The following is a 20385-nucleotide window of genomic DNA, read 5'->3' on the forward strand; positions in this document are numbered from 1 at the left end:
GTTTCTCACGGTGTTGTCGCTTGCAGATTTCTTATACTTTTTCTTCTACCCTGAAGATGGGGGCGATACGTTCCTCCGAAACGTCGGTTAACACCACATATACACGGTGCCAAATCCCAGAAGACTGCTTTCTTCATAGTCACCGCCGTGAAAGCCTCAAATATTTGCATATAGCTTCTCACATAAAGAGTTTAATTCCACTGTGGTAAACTATTTGCTTTTTTTTTGTGTCCTCGTTCAGACTATGCATAACTCAAGTACAAATCGGAGTGCTTTAACTATTAAAAGTATTGGACTGCTTATTCTTTAACCGTGACCACTGAATTACACTTCACTACATAAGAGATACTGCCTCACTCTCTGGACTCACTCCTCCTCTGGAAGCACATTTTCCTTTTTCCAGCAGTCTGTTACATCTGGGTCTATCAGTATCCCCCATGGGCACAAACAGGCTTGGTTCTAACAGTTTCAAACAACCATGAGCTCTCAGTTAACTCTGTTATCCTGAACTTAAAGTCATAGGGAGAAAGAACATGCAGTTACAGTGTGTAACTCTCATGTGGCATACGAATAAAGAATAAGTTCCATCAAGTGCAACAGACCTACTGGAGTGATAATGAGGAGAATATGTCATGTGCATATGTCATTGGCCAGTGGACTGCATCATAAGTCTGACTGTGCACAGCATTCGCTGACATGAATAGCACGTGTCCCTCCTGCCACACCTGCTGAAAGATATGCAGCAGGCTCTCAAATAACTTTCCTGGAGATTCAACTCTTACAGAATACTTTCTATTACCAGCAGCATTTAAATTTACATATCACTAGAACAGAATTATAGAATATAAACTGTCAAAATACGTCAACATTACAAAACATGTGAATACTTGGTATGGCTAGTAAGTTGTAACAGTCAAAACATATGTCAATTCTCTGCTCGAAAGAAAATGAAGAATGACAGCAACATGCAGGATAAAGATATCACAAAACAGAACTTACAGTGCTGGGAGAGATTCTAGGTGGAACCACTGGAGGAGCTCCAAGCAGACTTGCAGACTTTCCTAGGTGAGAAACAAGGCATGGAACATATTAGCATATATTGTAAAACAAGTAACCAGTCAATGTAACATACCCCTGATGTACTGTGATGCAGCAGCAGTACAGACAAACGAAATGTGGGAGAGGGGAAGATGGAAGAAGCAGAGAAGATTGAGAATTAATTATACACGCGTTCCATGACTAATTTTATGTATCTATACTGAAACATACTGCTGCATTATAGTTAACCTTTTTGAGCTTACAGGAATGTGTTATTCTGCAGTCATTCATAATGTTACTATATACTTGTTGGCACTACGCTGATGCAACATGTTTCAGTTGCCATGTGACCATTAGCAGTGATGTCTATGTAATATGGATTGAATTCACTTTATCAAGAGTTCTGGTTTATGTTCTGAGCTAAGAAGTACACTGTTGCCACATATGCACGTGGCCCAAGATGATGATAGCCTAACAAACATGCATGGATTTATATAGGTTATACTACCATCCAGCTACTTCTTTCATTTTAAACAACTGTGAATGGTAAAACCTTGCAATTGTAAAGGCTACTTAAATGAAATTGGCACCACATAAACCATCACTGAAAACTAAGAATTGCAGCTCAGGTTAATAACACAAATCAGTACTGTTACTTTCTTTAGAATCCATGTTCTTTTACTTGGACAGGACAGTCATTTTACTCATTTTATAAACCTTATAGCCATAGAGACATTTAGCAAAACAATGGTCTCAGAAACAGATCTCATCTGTAGGTCTGCTTTATAGTCTCATGTCACTTTACACTGCAGCAACATGGGTACTGCATTATATCTGCAGTTCAGGGTGGGAAACTAACAGACAAGAATCTTCAGCCTGAGGTAAATCTCAACATATACAACCATGTATCACAACTTGACTGATTATCAGGATCAGTACACGTACAGAACTGATAGTATCCATAACTTCAGTTGGTGTTTAGGCACCTGATACAACTGAGGAATTCAAAGAAGGTTACAAGTTCTGATGACTGAATGTATATTGTTACTATAGGATTCTGACAATGGTGTATAACACACTGATATATTGAGTCCAGTGATTGAGGCTAGCTCTTTCTAATGGACCCAACAGAACAGGTGTTTTCCTTCACCTGAGGACGGAAACAGATCCAGTTTCCGAAACGTCGTGTTTTTATTAGTTATCTTAAAAACCAGGACGATGGATAAAGTCCAAAAACCCAATATATCAGTATATTGTTAGTTTTCAGTTTTTTCTTTTCATGCATAGAAATGGCCATGCCTAAAGAAGGCAGTGCTGGCAAAATTAACGCATCTAACTGCTTAAAATGCTAAAATAAAAACAGTGGCCAGTTCCAGTCCAAACAACTTTCAAACTGTATATCCCAAATGCAGCAAAACAACAGTATTTGAGCATACTTAATATTCCTTTACCTGCCCCAACATGTATATACGAGGGTTGGAACTTTAACAGTAGCAACTATTTCTTTACAACTGATAGAAAATAGATGCATGTTTTGAAGTTTTACTGTCCTTCAATTTAGTCACCAGCATTGTGTACAATCTGCTGCCAGCGATGTGGAAGTCGTAGGATACCTTTAGCATCGCCTGTTGTGTTGATAGTTTGAATGGAGCGGTCTACTGCCTGAAGAATCTCTGGAACAGTTCTGAAGCAAATGCCATGAAGTGGTTCCTTCATCTTAGAAATCAAGTCAAAGTCACAGGGGCTTAAGTCCGGGTAGTATGGTGGATGGTACAGCACTTCCCAGCTCCACTGATCGAACAAATCAGCCACAGCTTGCCATTTCTGCATTTCCATCAAATCATGTGGAACCCATCGTGATGCAATTTTTCTCATGCCCAGGCATTCCTTCAGAATGTGAAGCACAGTCGTATGCGCTAATCCTGTCTCTTGGGCCAGCTCACGAATTGTATGGTGTCGATCACTCTCCAGGAACGTGGAAAGAGCATACACTTCTTCTTCACTGACACTAGGACGACCTGGCCGACACATGCCTGCCACATTCTGGCGTCCCTCGTTGAAGGCTTTTACCCACCTTGCCACTGTTCCATAAGGCAATGCAGATTCCCCGCAAGCCTTCTGAAGACCTTGATGAAACTGTCGTGCTGTACAGCCTCTGGCACATTCAATCTTTATCCAACTCCGTTGCTCCTGTTTCGAAAACATTGTGACAACACTACATTAGACTGCCAGCTAACACGAGGCTCTGTTCTTCTCGTCACTGTGCATGCGGGTGATGTAGGAAGGGAGAGTCCATTTGTGCCTCAGAATACATTCAGTCTCTGTTGAACATAGCCTTACTACCATCTTTTATTAAACATGGGACAGGATTTGCAGTTTTAAGGGCTCTGGGCCATTGAAAATATGGAGGCTCCTATTTGTAACAACAAATTCGCCCCCCCCCCCAGAAAAAAACTAAAAATACAAACTGTTTGTGATTTCTGAGATGTAATGTCTCAATAAAATGTGGAGGCCCCAGGGCAACTGCCCCGGTCACTCCCCTTTAAATCTGACCCTGGTTACACAAATACATAATCTTTTATTGATAGGTGCCCCAAGCCTACTTAACACTGTAAACTGCTGGAGACAGGAATGACCTGTTGGTTCAGTAACATTGTATACAGAATTAAAACATACAAAATCATCGAAGTGCCCACTGCAGTCTTATGATACTCACTGCCATTCAAGAGTAAACGAATGCAGTGGCTTCTTCACATCTAACATTTAAAAAATAGCAAATCTTATATAATGAACATGTAGAAGACATTAAATATGTATATAATTTTCCTGAAACAATGTATGCTTTATGAAATATTTCATTAGAACAATATGTTATAAAAACAATGATTATCCTGTATGTAAAATCTATGAAAATTACTCTTTTAACTTAAAATGCAGTGATATTACCCAATCGATTGAGATCCAAAGATGAACTTCTTGCATGTGTTCGGTATGGTCGAGGTGGGGGGGGTGGTGGGGGTTCCTTCTTGGGTCCCATTTGTGCTGCTACAACAGTCACAGGGAGACTTGTTGGACCAGACTGACCTCTGGGGAAAGAAAATGAATTAATTATTATACTGTGTTGTGCAAAAGGTGTCACATATTTCATGCTTCCAGCATATACATATTTTATATCCTATTCCTACGCACTTCATATTATGGACTATAAAGAGTAACGGTAAAAGTTCTATGGTTAGTATGTGTAGGCCAATTAATAGTTTCTGCCTCATGCACAGTTCTTGAACAATGCTACAGTACATTACTGACAGACTATCTGATGCTTATATTTATCTCTGCTACCTTTATTTTACTTTGATTAAAAATTAACATGACTTAAGCATTCAACCCCTTATTATCCATCCATATAGTGATAGCACATCTCCTTTCGTATCAACTGGTGACACTGAAAAGTTCAGTTATTTCCACACAAACTGCAGCTTCTGTTACACTCAAATTTTCATCAGGACAATGTACAAGCAACCTGATGAGAGGTTTTACCTACTACAAGCCATCCTCTGACCATTTCAATCAAGAACAGTTTGTATTTTCACTTCAGCAAGCAGTGGCAGACATTCATATATCAGGATTTCTACACTCTAATATACAGCAACCTGAGAATGGTAAAACTCATGACAGACCACAAATCACAGCTTTCTGTCATAAGCACAACAAAGCATTTGCCAAATTTTGTAGTCCATCTTAACATCTTACTTACTCATGGAGCTGAGCCCTTCTTGATGAGCCACCAATTCTGCAGCTACTCAAGAATTTCCCACCATTTTATGGAACCCGAAGGTTCATCACCGTGTTCACAAGAGCCCTCCACTGGTCCCTATCCTGAGCCAGATCTATCCAAGCCATACCATCCCNTGACCTGCCCACCTCATCCTCCTTGACTTGATCATTCTAATTATACTTGGAGAAGAGTACAAGTTATGAAGCTCTTCATTATGCAGTTTTCTCCAACCTCCTGTCACTTCATCTCTCTTTGGTCCAAATATTCTCCTCAACACCCTGTTCTCAAACACCCTCAGTCTATCTTCCTCCCTTAATGTCAGACACCAAGTTTCACACCCATACAGAACCACAGGCAAAATTATGGTTTTGTATATTCTAATTTTTTAGTTTTTGGACAACAGAGGAGAAGACAAAAGGTTCTGGACTGAATGGTAGCAAGCATTACCCGAGTTCAATCGCCTCTTAATTTCCTCCTGAATCAGGTTTCGATCTGTTATCGTTGTTCCCAAATATCTGAACTGTGCCACATTTTCAAAACATCTGTTTCCTATCTTTATGTCATGATTTTGCCCTGCATTTTGGTGATGAGACAGTAACAAAGCCTCAAATCTTACAACATATACTTAGTTTTCTCTGTGTTTACTTCTAGACCAACCTCTTTACTTGCATCAATTAAGGTTTGAGTGTTTTTCTTTATGGTATCTACATTATCACCCAGTAGATTCACATCATTGGCGTAGACCAACAGCTGATGTGTCCCATTTAGTTTCAGCCCCACCTGGCTTCCCTGGACCTTCCTAACCTTCTTAACATCTGTACAGTGGAAAAACTACTGAGCCTAGAAATGTCTTTGCATATATAGATATACACACACATACACAAACTGCAATGGTCTAAATGACTGACAGCCTCACAGCCTACATGGACTAAAGTGACCAAATTAGCAAAAAGCAATTCTATACATCTTGGAGAAATAAATAAACTGTTGGCTTCCATATGTATAATACAAACTCCGTCATAAATGCAACACTTTATCGTAGTTTTTGTCCCCTTCCTTTCACACTACATGTTTCAGCGGCAACCGGCCATCATCAGGTGTATTTTACTTCACGTTGGCTTCCACTAAGAAACAAGTACCCCACACACTCCACGCAAGAAACCGAATTCCAAGAGTCATGATTCTGTACTATATGTATGAGGAATAAGTCTGCTGCCAGAAAAGTGAAGTCTCCAAAACACAGGGCAATCCAGCCTGCCATGACAAAGTGTCATTACTTAAACAATGAATGCACAAGTCTCACACATCAAGCATTTTAACATAAGACAATGCAATATGATTCTTCACTCACCCTGTTGTGACTGCAGTTGCTATGATGGCTGCTCCTGACAACTCATCAGGTGTGGACAAAGTTGTGGGCTGGGGTGGAGGTGGAATGGCTCCAGGACCTGGTGCTACAAGAAAACCACTTCAAAGTCACATACAGATTATCATGGGAATCCTATGTATGACTGGGATATAACTTTATATATATTGTAATGTGTTTTGCCACTGAAGACGCCATTCAGATTGTTAATTGGTTTATTTAACAGCCTACAAATTGTAACTACAATTAATTATGACAATGTTGCGGGTTTACACACTTTACAAACCCTACTCACAAATCTCTTCGTACTATCATGATTCACTCATTACAACTGAACTCGGTGACTACTACAATTCAACTGTCTTTGGCGGCTGCTACATTTTAACTGACTCATTACTCTCTCTCCAGTAACTCTTATAAACCCTCAGTCGGACAGCAGAAAACCCACATGGCTTCACTGTTGCTTGACGTCATGTTTACCGATTGCCTAGCAACAGTCGTTGCACGGGCTCGCCTGTTGCGTGATGTCATAGCCTGGCGGGGAAGGGTGTTTACCCAGCGTTGCATAATGACAGGAGTGGGGGTACGTGACGTCTCTCGTGGAAACGCAGAGTTCACGTGACCCCTACTTCCTGTTGCGCCATCCACATCACAATGTTTACCCAAACAACTTCCTATACCTTTACACAAGCCTTTAACACCCAATGATACACAGAGAACATACAGAGTGATTATTGTGAAATGCAAACCAAATTCACTCCAATAATGTTTAAACTAAACTGGCTCTATGATGCATGATGGACACTGGTGGGGGTGAAACATAGTTCACAGTGTTGCCAAACAAGATTCCTCCACTGGCATAACATTATATAAGATCTGAGCTTTCAAGACTATGATTATCTTGACTACAATTTTGTGGAATGTGATACCATACCATTATAAACACACATCCCTGAAGATCATAATCTCAATGCACAACATTATATTATTCTTTTAATAAAATTATGGGTTGTAGCTATCTACGTACAATGAGTTTGTAATATTAGGACAGGGTCATGCTCCAGGCTAGTCCCACAAGCTCAGAACAGTTAACACCATCATCATATAACTCCTTATTACATACCTAATATGCCCATAGCAGTATTAAAATTACACATTTTTCCCCGCAAATTCTTCAAGCATCCAAGTGATGGTTGCGATGATAAATGCAGTAAATGTACATACAGTAAGACCTCACTGATTTGGACTAATTGGGAGCGAACGCTTGTCCTAACTAGTGAAAGTCTGAATTATGGAAATCCTACTGAAAATATATTCAGGGAAGTTATAATATGGACTTCAGGTGTCTTTTTAGGCAATACAACTTTATTCTGAAACTTGGATTGCATATCATGAAATAAATTTATTGCCATTAAAGGTACGAATGTATGTTTTGACATTAGCCTTAAAAACATGTGTGGTAGTCTACACACACTTAGTATTGTTAACTGTGTTTAAAAAATGAACTTACTTTGGCTTGTGTCCCTCTTTTGTACTGTTTTTTTCTTTTTACTACAACTTGCTAACTACAGCAATGTGATCAGAAATGTCATAATGTGAAAAAAAAAAAAAAATTGTCGAAATTATTACAAATTCTGAATTTGTGAGGTTTCACTGTACTTTCTAGGTCCATCATGCAATGAACTGCAAACAGGGGTCTGCAACTCCACATACATAAAGATGATATGGAAAGAATGTTCAAGAACTTCACCAAAAACAATGATCAATAGTGAGTGAACAGTGTGATCTTATTTTATTAAATGATGTTAATGACACCAGTGAATAACACTGATGCACTGCACAAGAATGTCATCTTTACAGAAAATTGTTTTAAGCAAATAAGAGAACCCATTCATTTGCACACCTGCTGGTTTCTTTGGTTGTGGTCGCTGAATTGGTCTAATATCTGATGCTGGGGTTACACTATTGTCCAGTGTCACTGTGGCCTTCTTGGGGCTTCCACCTTCTCCACTTAGTTGCTCATATGGTATCTGCTGAGGTTCCGTAACTTTGCGTGGTGAACGACAGGGTTCATCCTCTCCAGGAAGTAGCCCTTGGGATTCTGGAGTCAGGCGCAATGGCACAGGATGCAAAATCTTTGGATCCTAATTAAAAACACAATACCTCTTAATGATACCTAGGATCCCAAGTGCTTTTAAGTTTTCAGAAGTGTCAAAAATTAACGAAACTATCCACTTACCTGTTCTACTGCTGATTTATGGAAATCAAAGTTAACTGGCTTAGGGCCTGGTGAAGACATTGAACTAGTTGGGGAGTCTACAAATTTTGTCCACTGAAACAAATGTATTACACAAATAAGTGCCAATTATTACAAAAACTCTGATACAAATAAACTGTGAATACAACTCAGATTCAAACTTCCGGGAACATGATGGACAAAGTTAATCTACAATATTATGGCAACATATTTTAGAATGGTGCATTCCCTTATTTATAGCTTTATGTCAAAGGAATTTTAACTTTCATCTGTAGCCGTACCACCGACACCACCAGCTTTATTTGTAATCAAGATTTCTTTTTATAGCAATTACGCATAGGATGCAATAAGGAACATTCAAGGGTGACTTAGCCCAATTTTTGGTTTCAAGAATAGGGTCTGCTTCACTCCTACAAAGACAAGGCAGGAAGCACCCCGCAGAGTTTTCCTGGAAATTCAGTTTGAAAGTTGACCGGCGGGATCCTTTGGTAAAGTTACACTTGAGAGGTTTTGAATGCTGTAAGTCAAAAGTTGGAAGGCCCGCAACCCATGCTACTGGTATAATTTTTCAAGCAGCTGTCAAAAACTACGTTAGGACTTTAAGGTCCGAAGTCCCAAATTACAGCTAGGTGATTAGAGCAGTGAGAATTGCGGTTAACTCGCTAAATTCGAATTGTTCCAATCAGCTGAAATTAGGGTAGTAACTTGGAGACGGAGCTGAAGCTGTGAAGATTTCTTGCTTCAAAGCAGAGTGAGTCTGCTAAAAGGAGTCTCTGAAGAACTCTCCAAGTGTACAGCCAAAAAATTGGCATCACTGGCAGCTTGGTTCAAAAGTCAAAGTTAAAAACAAAATTATGTTTAAGTGTGTGACTGGAACAATCTCTGAATAACTCAGCAAAATTAATTAGAAACAAAAATTAGTGTGAATCTTAATTTGGCTTAAAAGTTTAAGCGAAAGTGTAATCACTTCTAAGTGTTGTGCTAAAAATCAGTCGCTAAATAACTAGCCGGAGATCCGGTCACAAAAATTTGAGTGATTTCAAGTTTGATTAAGTAAGGACAAAGGTTATTAACTGAATATTAAAAAGTGCTCATTAAACTGTGTAGTGTAGTGCATAGCTATACACACTCTTATCTTTCCCACTAATGCGAGGCCTGTATGCACCCTGAGACAGAATTTCTTCGCTCTAGTGCGATGCAGTACCTATCACCTGTAGTTTCCGGTTCAGCCCCCCTTTTCCCTGAAAAGTAAGCCTTTATAATAAGCTTACTGGCACCCAGCGTTCATGTAACCCATATCCCACATACAACCAATATCCACAACAACAAAAAGGGGAAGAACAGGAAAAGAAGGACACAGCAGCAACCTGCACATTCGGAGTACCAACAGGTGAGAGGGAATGGCTAGAAGAGAAGATGCAACCCACAATGCAGGGGCCAAAGGACGGTTAGAGAAGAGGTGGTGCCAAACGTGTAGGCAAAACGGTTAGACATCATTATCATACCTTTCCCAGTTTATATCTGTCACCACTTCAATTTTCACTTTTCCAAGTACTGTTATCAAACCAAAAGTAAATCTTTATTTTCTGCTATGATCCTATGGATAATTTATCAACATCTAACAAAATGACCTTAACCAAAGTCAAACATTTTTCATCATAAAGAACAGATCAGGATCACACGTATAACAGTACCAGTGATAATTTCCCTTCAGAACATAGAAGTGCTTTGTGGCTACTTTTGATCGTAGGGAATAAATATGTACAAAGGTATGACAGCCTCTAATGATACAATTCTTATATCAAGTTTAATTAAAAATTATGTTTTAAAATATTAACAGACACGTCTGAGTCTATGTACAGCATAATTGTTTTGATTTGTATTCACTATTGAACATTTAGTTCAGTAATGCTGAACTGTTGTCTAGTAGTGCAACTGTGGCTTTCTTCCATCTGGTTCTCCACCAATAATTTGAAGTTTCTGTAATAACTGTCATAATATATACCATGGTATTCTATTTTCTTCCTCTCACACAGATGAACGTGAATACGATGCAACGCGTGATAAGATTATAACCACCAAACATTGCCACCTTTATTTAGGAACATGGTCTCCATAAATTACTTAAATTTAATCAAAATTATTAGCCATATTTCAGAAAATCACCATTACATGTTTTGTGATCCAACTGAAGGGCACCGTTTTTTGAGCTGGAAGGTTCATACCCACCATGCATTGATCCATGATAGATAAACTGTGAAATACTGAACATGAATAAAATTTGTCATACTGTTCAGGCACTAGTGAGATGTGCCCCCTCCCCTTGCCCAAACATGCATGCGCACACAACCAACAGTCATGTCTTCATATGTAGGTAGACTTGGAACATGCAGATCAAAATCTTGAGGTAAATTTTTCACCATCACAATACTTCATTTTCTTTTAAAGTTGGTTATTTAATAACACTGCCAGTATCAAGAATGTATATAATCAATACTTTCTTGTATATGAGTAAGTAAAAAGCATGTGATTTAAACATGACAGTTGTGAAAACACATTGCAATGCATCAGAGAAAAACATACTATGAGGATGTGAACTGGACTAAAGTGGCTCAGCATTAGATCTAATGTTGTGATTTTGTGCCACAAATTCTGAAGCTTCAGGTTCCATTACCAAAAAATTATGTATGCAAGTTCAATACTGTGGATTCTTAACCATCCTTACCTCCTTGCTTCTGGGTGGAGATGCCGGCTCTCCACCTGGAGGAGACAGACTTGGAGGGCTTTCCTCTCTACTGGGTGGCTCTGCTGGTGCAACAGTTACCTGACTTTGACGGAGTGGAACCAGGGAAGGAGGCAGAGTGTCTGGTAGATCAATGTTGTTTCTTCTTAACACTACCAAATGCATTGCTGTATTAAATTCATCAAGAGACAGAGCTCCATCTTTGGTGACATCTGCAAGTTGCCTGCAGAGAAACATTTATTTATTACCTAAATCTGTACACAATTATTGTTAGGTTCATTATACTGTAGATATGGATTCCACTCAAATAACATAAGACAGGCCTGAATGGCACCATTCTATTGTTGTGCTAATCAAACTTAGGTACATAATACCTGAAGGTGGGAATTTTCACGAAAGTAATTTGAAAACCATAGCAATGTGTTTTCTTATTTATTTATGTTTATGACTATCAATGAATCAGGGGTATCACCCCACAATATGAGATGGTACAGAACATATTTTGAATAGTGATTAACTTTTCTATTTATACTTGTTTATATGCAGTTTCTTACACATTATACCCTCTAGGATCTTGTGACTGCAGAAACTTTTCAATAGCCTCAATTTAAGACTGGAAAGTGTACTCCTTGATGCAGTATTCAAGATATTCTCAACAGCATTATGTGTAGTTCATTTTATTAAGTTTGCTTGTGACCACTTTATAAAAGGCTTGCAGCACAACACAAAGAGTGTTAGATAAAACGGGCAAAATTCATACTTGAACAGGATAAAAACACAAAATATATTATAAAATTACAGCAAAATCTGGGAAATAGTTTATTGAATACATGGAAAAATGTATTTATAGCCTTCTGTACAGTGGGCTTTTGACTGATCATATGGCCAAAAATCAACATGACTGACAAGAATTATACACAGATCTCATTATTAAATTTTACCATACTTTAATAAATGGTTTATAACATACATGAAGAGTGGGCTTTGTTATAGATCATTGTGGCTGAAAATTGGAACTGCTCAGCAACCTCTAGTGAAAGCCCTCCAATGCCAATTTTGAAAAAATCTGCTAGTTTAGACAAAGATACTAGTTCATGAACAGACACACCCTCCAAAGAAAATGTTCTTTTCCTATGTTTTCTTTTATTTCTGCTTTTAGAAAAGTCTAACAACTTCCATGGGGGGGAAAAGTAAATAATTTGTAAATGATGTATGAAATTTTCAATTCCATTTTTTCTTGGTGTGGATTTTCATTTCATATATGTGGTGCCATCAAAAAGTTCCCAAAATTTGACTTTTGCACACGAATGATTATGAGTACATCGAAATACCGCTAGGTGTCTCCTCACACACCCTTCTTGAATCTGTGTGGAAAGTGGCGTCGAGTTGAGTGGTTGGGTCTATTGTTGGTGAACGTATTTCCATTGTTGTGTTTCCGTGAGTTTGCGGTTTTGCGATAGCTGACCTCAGAGTAGCGTGTCTATATGAAGTTTTGTTTTAAACTTGGGAAAACTACTGCAGAAACGCACCAAATGTTGAAGCAAGCTTTTGGTGACAGTTTAGGCCAGATGCGAACTTACGACTGGTATAAGTGTTTCAAAAATGGCCGAACATCGACTGATGATGACGATTGTTCGGGACAGTCGTCATCTGGCATCACACAAGAAAATGTTGCAAAAGTTAGGGATCTGATTCTGCAAGATCATAGACTGACCATCCAAGACCTCTGTAACACCTTGGGACTAAGTTATGGTACATGTCAACGAATTTTTAGCCACGACTGCTGTAAAATGAACAGAAGCAGCATCACTTGGAAGTCTGCAGGGAACTTCAACAAGGGCTTCAAGAGGATCCAAACTTTTTTTTTGAAGGTTGTCACTGGTGACAAAAGTTGTGTTTCTGGCTACGACCCTGAAGGTAAGCAACAATTGTCGCAATGAAAGAGCCCTTCTTCACCTTGGCCAAAAAAAGCTCAACAAGTCAAGAGCAACATTAAGTCCACGTTGATCTGTTTCTTTGATATTGACGGGATTGTTCATAAGGAGTTCGTCCCTCCTGGTCAGACAGTCAATAAAGAGTTCTATCGCAATGTTCTAAAGCACTTGAAGGAGAACATGAGGAGAAAACGTCCAGAGAAGTGGCACACGAACGACTGGGTACTCCACCATGACAACACACGACTGCATACGGCTTACATTGCACAGGAATTTTTAGCTAAAAACAGGATGGCAGTTGCTCCCCACCCACTGTACTCGCCAGACTTAGCTCCATGCGACTTCTTTCTCTTCCCCAAGATGAAAATCAAGTTGAAGGGGCAAAGATTTGATACAGTTGAGGAAATTCAAGCAGAAACGCAGACAGTACTAAACACCCTAACAAAGAAAGACTTCTGGGATGCATTTGAAAAGTGGCAGAAACACTGGGATCGGTGTATGCGCTCCCAAGGGGACTACTGTGAAGGTGATGGTGCAGAATATCCAGGTAAGACGTAATAGTTTTTATTAATATATTTCGGGTACTTTTGGATAGCACCAGAATACTTCCTACCTAAATGAACTCTAAAGGGCAGAGTCCTTTGTGAGAAGCTGAGAGTCATTCAGCTAGTCAAGAAATTACTGCCTTTTATGGAATCTGAAGGTTCATTACAGATTCATGTGAACAGGACATTTCCACAAGATGAAATAGACAACACCACAAGTTTAAGCATAACGGACATTCCAGTCCAGCAAAACATATTCAAGCATAAGACTCCTCTAAGATACAACACATATTAGCTCATATATACAGGGTGTCCCAGGAGGAATGTGCCAAACTTCGGGAGGGTGTTCCTTATGTTAAAGTATGCCGATATAACCCAAAACACCTATGTCCAAAGTTGAACGGTTACGGAGATAATGGCCNTGCGTATAGGAAATTGGTGGGAAAGCCAGAAGGAAAGAAACCACTGGGAAGACCAAGGCATAGGTGGTTGGACAATGTTGAAATGGATCTTAGAGAGATAGGTTGGGATGGTACTGATCAGATTGATCTGGCTCAGGAGAGGGACCAGTGGAGGGCTCTTGTCAACACGATAATGAACCTTCGGGTTTGTGATTTTCTCAATTCTCATTTACCACAGAATCGCGGAAACCACAAACACCCATTTTCAGTGCCAAATTCGAAACCTCGTAAAACTTTGTTCTGATTTGGTTTGAAGTGTATATATATATATATATATATATAAAACCTTCTCACAATAGAAATATAAACCTGGCAGTTTCATTTGGAATGAGATCATAAAGAAGTAAAACAGTTATAATATGATACATCAAATTTGTTTTTTTACTGATTTTGGTTACAATTTGTCAATATACTCCCATTTATTACTGCAATCTGAAACGCTAGATGAGGTGCTTCTCATGAGCCAACAAACATATGAGCAATTCATGCCATAAAGATACAGAACTCAGAGATTTTAACAGCAATAGCTTCCTCAAACCAAAATGCATATTTTGACATCATTCTTTAAGGGACTAATATGAGAGATCCTTTGATAAGGTGTAACAACCTATTCTGTTAAAAAAAAATACAAACTTATGCTCTCTACTAGTTTATATACATCCTCAGGCACTGGATTCCCTACCTTGTATCAAATTATGACTGAAGAATGAGTTGGATCAAGCTTATGAAAATGTTCCTGCTACACTAAGATTTGTATCTTTGTACCTCACACAAATCCATGTGACCCCCAACTTCAGAACTATCCCAAGTATAGTAAATATCATTGATTAGGAGCATTGTGAATATATTGGCTAATATGAGACAACAGAGAAAATTGAATTTTGAAACTTGTACACTTGCTTTACAAAAAAATTTGAAATCTCAAAAACACACACACACACACAAAATATATTATATACCATATTTATCTGCATACAGGTCATTATCACACACAAATTATATCCCAGTATTTTAAAAAATTAGTACTTTAAATTTTCAGTCCACTTCCTTCCACCTTATGAATTACTCTTGTTTTTCATTCAGTATAGTTTCAAACTGTTTACGATTCATGTTCTTATGGCACCCTTTATTTTCAGAAATCTTCCCCTTCACTTTTCAAATTTACCCCAGTTGCAACAACATATTTGTCAGCAATAATGGAAGTAAAATGCATGCAGTCAGTATGAAGTGTTTTCAGGCTATCTTTATATAAAAGGCAAATGAATGTGTAAAACAAAATCATGCCTTAGCAACAGGAAAAAATTTTGTTATCAGTCAAGTATTTATAAGAGGCTGGAGACACCAGAACCTTTCTCACGAAAAATAACAGTTTGCATGATCATATTAGGCCTGAAAATGGAAGATTTCTGGAGGGCAAAAAAGCTCAGTCTTTTTATACATTAAGTACAAACCAACAAACGAAACTTCTGCACGAGCAGCATTAGTTTAAAGGTTGTGTACATCTAATATTTCTTGTACAAGTTCTTTGGGCTGTATACTTCTAATGCATTTTGTAAATATATTCTATTTTTGTAAGATATGAGTTGCTCATGGTGACATTAAGATTGCTGTCGACTGGGATTTGATGCCACATAGTCTGATAGGTAGATCCCAATATTTCAAATGAACCTGCTGCCACCATATTCATTACAGAAGAATGGAGGAGTCTACTACCCTGAAGATAGGGGCAGCAGTATCCTCTGGTACACTGATATCTATCTTCTAAAGCACATGGCATCACATTCCAGAATACTCTAATCTGTATGCTACTTTTGTCTGACATTCCACATTTCGAAATTAGCTTGCATATTTTGTGAGGTACTAATTTCACAATCATACAGCAAGGCACGCAGTAGTGTAGTTGGTTGACGTACTATGCTACAGGCCAGAAGGTCATGGGTTCGAGTCCTGAGGAGGTGGATTTTTTTTTTCCACTTTACCTAATCCTTCCAGCCACACTATGGCCCTGGAGGTGACTCAGCCTCTAACAGAGATGAGTACCAGGAATCTTTCTGGGGTGTAAAGGGCAGCTGGTGCGCAAGGCTGACAACCTCACTGCCATCTGTGAGCTGAATGTCTAGAGAAAATGTGGGAGCCTCAACATCTCACAACCCTACAGGCCTTCACGGCCTGTTATAGGGACAGCTTTACCTTTTTTTACCACAGCACTCCACAATTCACCAGCCTCTTCACTTCCCGCAACAGTGTTTCTGGACACAGCATAGTCACACAAATGAGTGGATAATACTTGTACACCAAGTATTGTATGCTGAGAAATAGTCAATTTCATGTACTCTCAACATTTCACAAATGACAACAGACTGATCTGAATATAACCACATCTTTATGTTTGGACTGAAACTTTGGAATAAAAAGTGTGACCTATATATGTGCAAAAACAGCACTTCAAATTAAAATCTCAAAATAACACAAAACTGGAAAATGTTACATAAATTGCATAATATTGCTGGATTTATGCTCCTATACTTATGCCTAAAATCTGTTAATGCTTCATTTCATATCTTACTTATCACAACACATACTTTACCTTTATATACACATAATTATCAAAATTACAATGCATATAGTGTATGCATGTATAAAGCAGATCAACTACTGATCAGATCTTTTGCATTCAAAAGATACTGGAAAGAAAATGGGAGTACAATGAGACAGTACATCAGCTATTCATAGACTTCAAGAAGGCCTATGATTCAGTTAGAAGGGAAATATTGTACAGTATTCTCATAGAGTCTGGGATACCCATGAAACTAGTTAGGCTGATTAAAATGTGTTTAAAGGAAATGTACAGGAAAGCCTGTATAGATTTTGCCTAATAATCTTCCCATCCACAATGGTATAAAACAAGGAGATGCTTTGTTGCCAATACTTTCCAACTTTGCTTTATAATGACATTAGGAAGGTCCAGGAAAACCAGGTGGGACTGAAATTAAATGGGACACATTAGCTGCTGGTCTAGGCTGATGATGTGAATCTACTGGGTGATTACATATCATCAAGAAAAACAAGAAACTTTAACTGATGCTAGTAAGGAGGTTGGTTGAGATGCAAACACATAGAAAACTTAAGTATATTCTGCTGTCTTGTCACAAGAATGCAGGGCAAAATCAGAAAATAAAGATAGCTAAGAGATGTTTTGAAAATGTGGCACAGTTCAGATATCTAGGAACAATAGTAATAAATCAAAACCTGATTCATGAGGGAATGAAGATTCATTTTGGGTTAGGCTTGCTACCATTCAGTCCTGAACCTTTTGCCTTCTTGTCTATCTTTAAAAACATAAAAACTGGACTATACAGAACTATAATTTTGCTTGTGGTTTTGCACGTGTGAGAAACTTGGTCTCTTACCATTAAGGGAGGGACTCAGATTTAGGGTGTTTGGGAAAAGGTGCTGAGGAGAATATTCGGACCAAAGAGGGAAAAACAGATAGAAGGTTGGAAAAAACTGCATAGTGAGGAACTTCATAACTTGTACTATTTCCCAAGTATAATTAGAATGATATAGTCAAGGAGCATGAGATGACAGGGCATGTAGGATGAATGGGGATAATATGAATACATGCAGGATACCGGTGAGAAAGCCAGAAGGCAAGAGACCACTAGGAAGACCAAGATGTAGGTGGGTGGATAATATTAAAATGGATCTTAGAGAGATAGGATGGGATGGTATGGATTGCATTGATCTGGCTCAGGATAGGGACCAGTGGAGGGCTCTTGCGAACATGGTGATGAACCTTTGGATTCTATAAAATGCTGGGAAGTTCTTAAGTAGCTGTACAATTGGTGGCTTCTCAAGAAGGGCCAGGCTCCCTGAAGTCAGGTAGTTATGTATCACGTACAATGCTGCAGTAAAGAAGTTATTAAATTGCAAAATATTACCATATTTTTCGAAGTTCCTGTACTGGCAAACGTGATTTCTCAAAGAACAGTCGAGCTGCAGGTCCAGCAATAAGTCCCGCTGGGTCTGGTTGAAGAGATCGAAACTGGGCTGTGTAGTAATCTCTCTGCTCTTCAGTAATGGTCCACACTTCCCCATCCCCATCAACATCCTCCTCACTGCTGTGACGATCCGAAGATTCCTCCTCAGTACCCAACAACTGTCGCTGTTCTTCACATACTACAAAAGAATAGTCAAGGAAAAGATAATCTCAAAAAATGTCTAAAAAGTGAAATGGGATCTCAGTCTCTTGGCCTATTTAAAAATGATATGGCAATTCTACCAATGAGGGGAGTGCATATCTCTCTCTTTCTGTGCATGCATGCACAAAAGGACATGACTAAATGCAAGTATTGGATTGGCAACTCTTAACTACAGATAACTGTAATAGTCTTATTGATCTACTCAATCTTTAAATAACTATGGTACACACCAAGTCTTCTCAGTTCGTTCTGTCTTCACTAGTCATTGCTTGATAGCACTTTTATCACTGAAAATTCTTCTTCTGTTGCTTCTGTGCTCTTGGCCAACCATTAACCATGAGTGCTATCTCACAACTGACTTCTTGCAACTAACTCGTCCTGCTGGTCCTCATGGCGTAGCCTCAGCACACACTGTACAAAGAACCCCACTTCCCATGGATCTTCTATGGTTGCAGGTACACCTGCTGCTGCAGAGGCATGTTTACCAAGCCACTGCCTAGCAATGGATGTCTATTTTAGTTCCACTATTCTACCTTCCAAGCATCATGTCAACATATATAAAACATTAACATTTTATCTTTATCACACAAATATATAAAAACATGATGCTTGAATTCACAATTGTTTATATTAACAACAGAATAAATGATTAAATCTCTCATTGAACTGGATTCTGTGGTCTAGTGGTCAGAGTTCCTGGCTACACATCCAGAGGTCCGGGTTCGATTCCCAGCGTTACCAGATTCTTTCTGAGAAGTAGTGGGTCTGGAACGGGGTCCACTCAGCCTCACGATGATAATTGAGGAGCTATTTCAAGGAAATAGTGGCTCTGGTCTAGAAAACTGAAATTAATGGTCGTGGGAGATTCGTTGTGCTGACCACGCAACACTCTCTATCCACTAGAGCTGGCACTAACTTCACCGATAAATGGTGGTCGCTTGGTTGGTATAGTTCATTTGTGGACTAAAACCACGGAGTTTGTTTTTTGTTTTTTCTTTGTTGAACTGGATTATAAATAACTCACCCAAACCATGCCAGTGCGTGGTAGCAGCCCAATTCCTTTCCTGGACACTGTTGGTTGGCGTAGGTGAGTCACTGGCTGTGCTAGAAGCTTCAGGTGATATCCCCTTTGGCTCAGGTTCACAAGTTGGTGACAAGGATCGTCCATTGGGATGCGGAGACTCTGCATAGGCTTCCACCCCTCCTTCACTATTTGGAACACTCCCAACTGGTTCATGCTGTATGCATGTCATAATATGCTTTTGCAAAACTTTATTATTATTATTATTATTATTATTCTATGATAGTAGAACTTAAATATTCAGTACCGCTAATGAAAAAGCCTATTACTGGACACGATCTTGAGCCTATTCCAGCCATCTCACAACCCTTCCCTAAGATCCAATTTAATATTCTCCTCTGGTTTTTGTCTTTGCCTTCCACATGGCTGTTCCCAAGATGGTTCCCCATCAAAATTTTCTATGCATTTCTTGTGCCTCATCCAAGCCACATGTCTGGACCACTGATTTCATCGCCCTACAATACTGAGAACTCCTTACACATAAGGTTTCATACTGTATAATTTAACCACCAATGTACTTCTTTCCTATGTCCATACATTTCCTCAGCATTCTATTTTCACACTCTTGTAACTTATGTTCTTCGTTGAAAGTAAATGGTACCATTTATCAACCACACAAAACTAGCAAAATGTGTGTGGTTCATGTGCATCCATGCGTGTAAGTATGTATGTGCCTGAGAGCGGGTGAGTGAGTGAATCAGAGGGACCTATGGCATTCTGGAAAATAGATTGGACAACTGTTTCTGAAGTGAATAAAAACAAACATTTCCTGAATCAATTCTTCTATTGAATGCAACATTAAGTAATTTCTATTTGCCACTGCTGATCCAGACACTGTTCATCTTAAAAGTTCTCATATGATCTCTCACTTGCTGTTACATTATGACTTTGTTGCAGATTTTTGTTCATAATAATATGCTCATATTTTTAGTTTTGGCTTAGCTTATATATATATATATATACAGGGTGTCCCAGGAGGAATG

General features: G+C 38.8%; 1 protein-coding gene across 2 annotated transcripts in view; it reads right to left on the reverse strand.

The window, feature by feature from the left end:
- LOC111874645 (ralBP1-associated Eps domain-containing protein 1) overlaps positions 1-20385 on the reverse strand; it is a 57781-nt gene that overhangs the window by 24847 nt on the left and 12549 nt on the right. For both annotated transcript variants that reach the window (XM_023870308.2, XM_023870309.2), the window contains exons 4-11: positions 19346-19559; positions 18061-18298; positions 11162-11402; positions 8419-8511; positions 8083-8323; positions 6165-6267; positions 3985-4124; positions 1000-1061 (exon numbers count right to left, since the gene is read on the reverse strand). In XM_023870308.2, the coding sequence (XP_023726076.1) occupies positions 1000-1061; positions 3985-4124; positions 6165-6267; positions 8083-8323; positions 8419-8511; positions 11162-11402; positions 18061-18298; positions 19346-19559 (1332 nt within the window). The remainder of the gene's footprint in view (positions 1-999; positions 1062-3984; positions 4125-6164; positions 6268-8082; positions 8324-8418; positions 8512-11161; positions 11403-18060; positions 18299-19345; positions 19560-20385) is intronic.

This window comes from Cryptotermes secundus, unplaced genomic scaffold, assembly GCF_002891405.2.
Source record: "Cryptotermes secundus unplaced genomic scaffold, Csec_1.0 scaffold56, whole genome shotgun sequence".
Taxonomy (NCBI): domain Eukaryota; kingdom Metazoa; phylum Arthropoda; class Insecta; order Blattodea; family Kalotermitidae; genus Cryptotermes; species Cryptotermes secundus.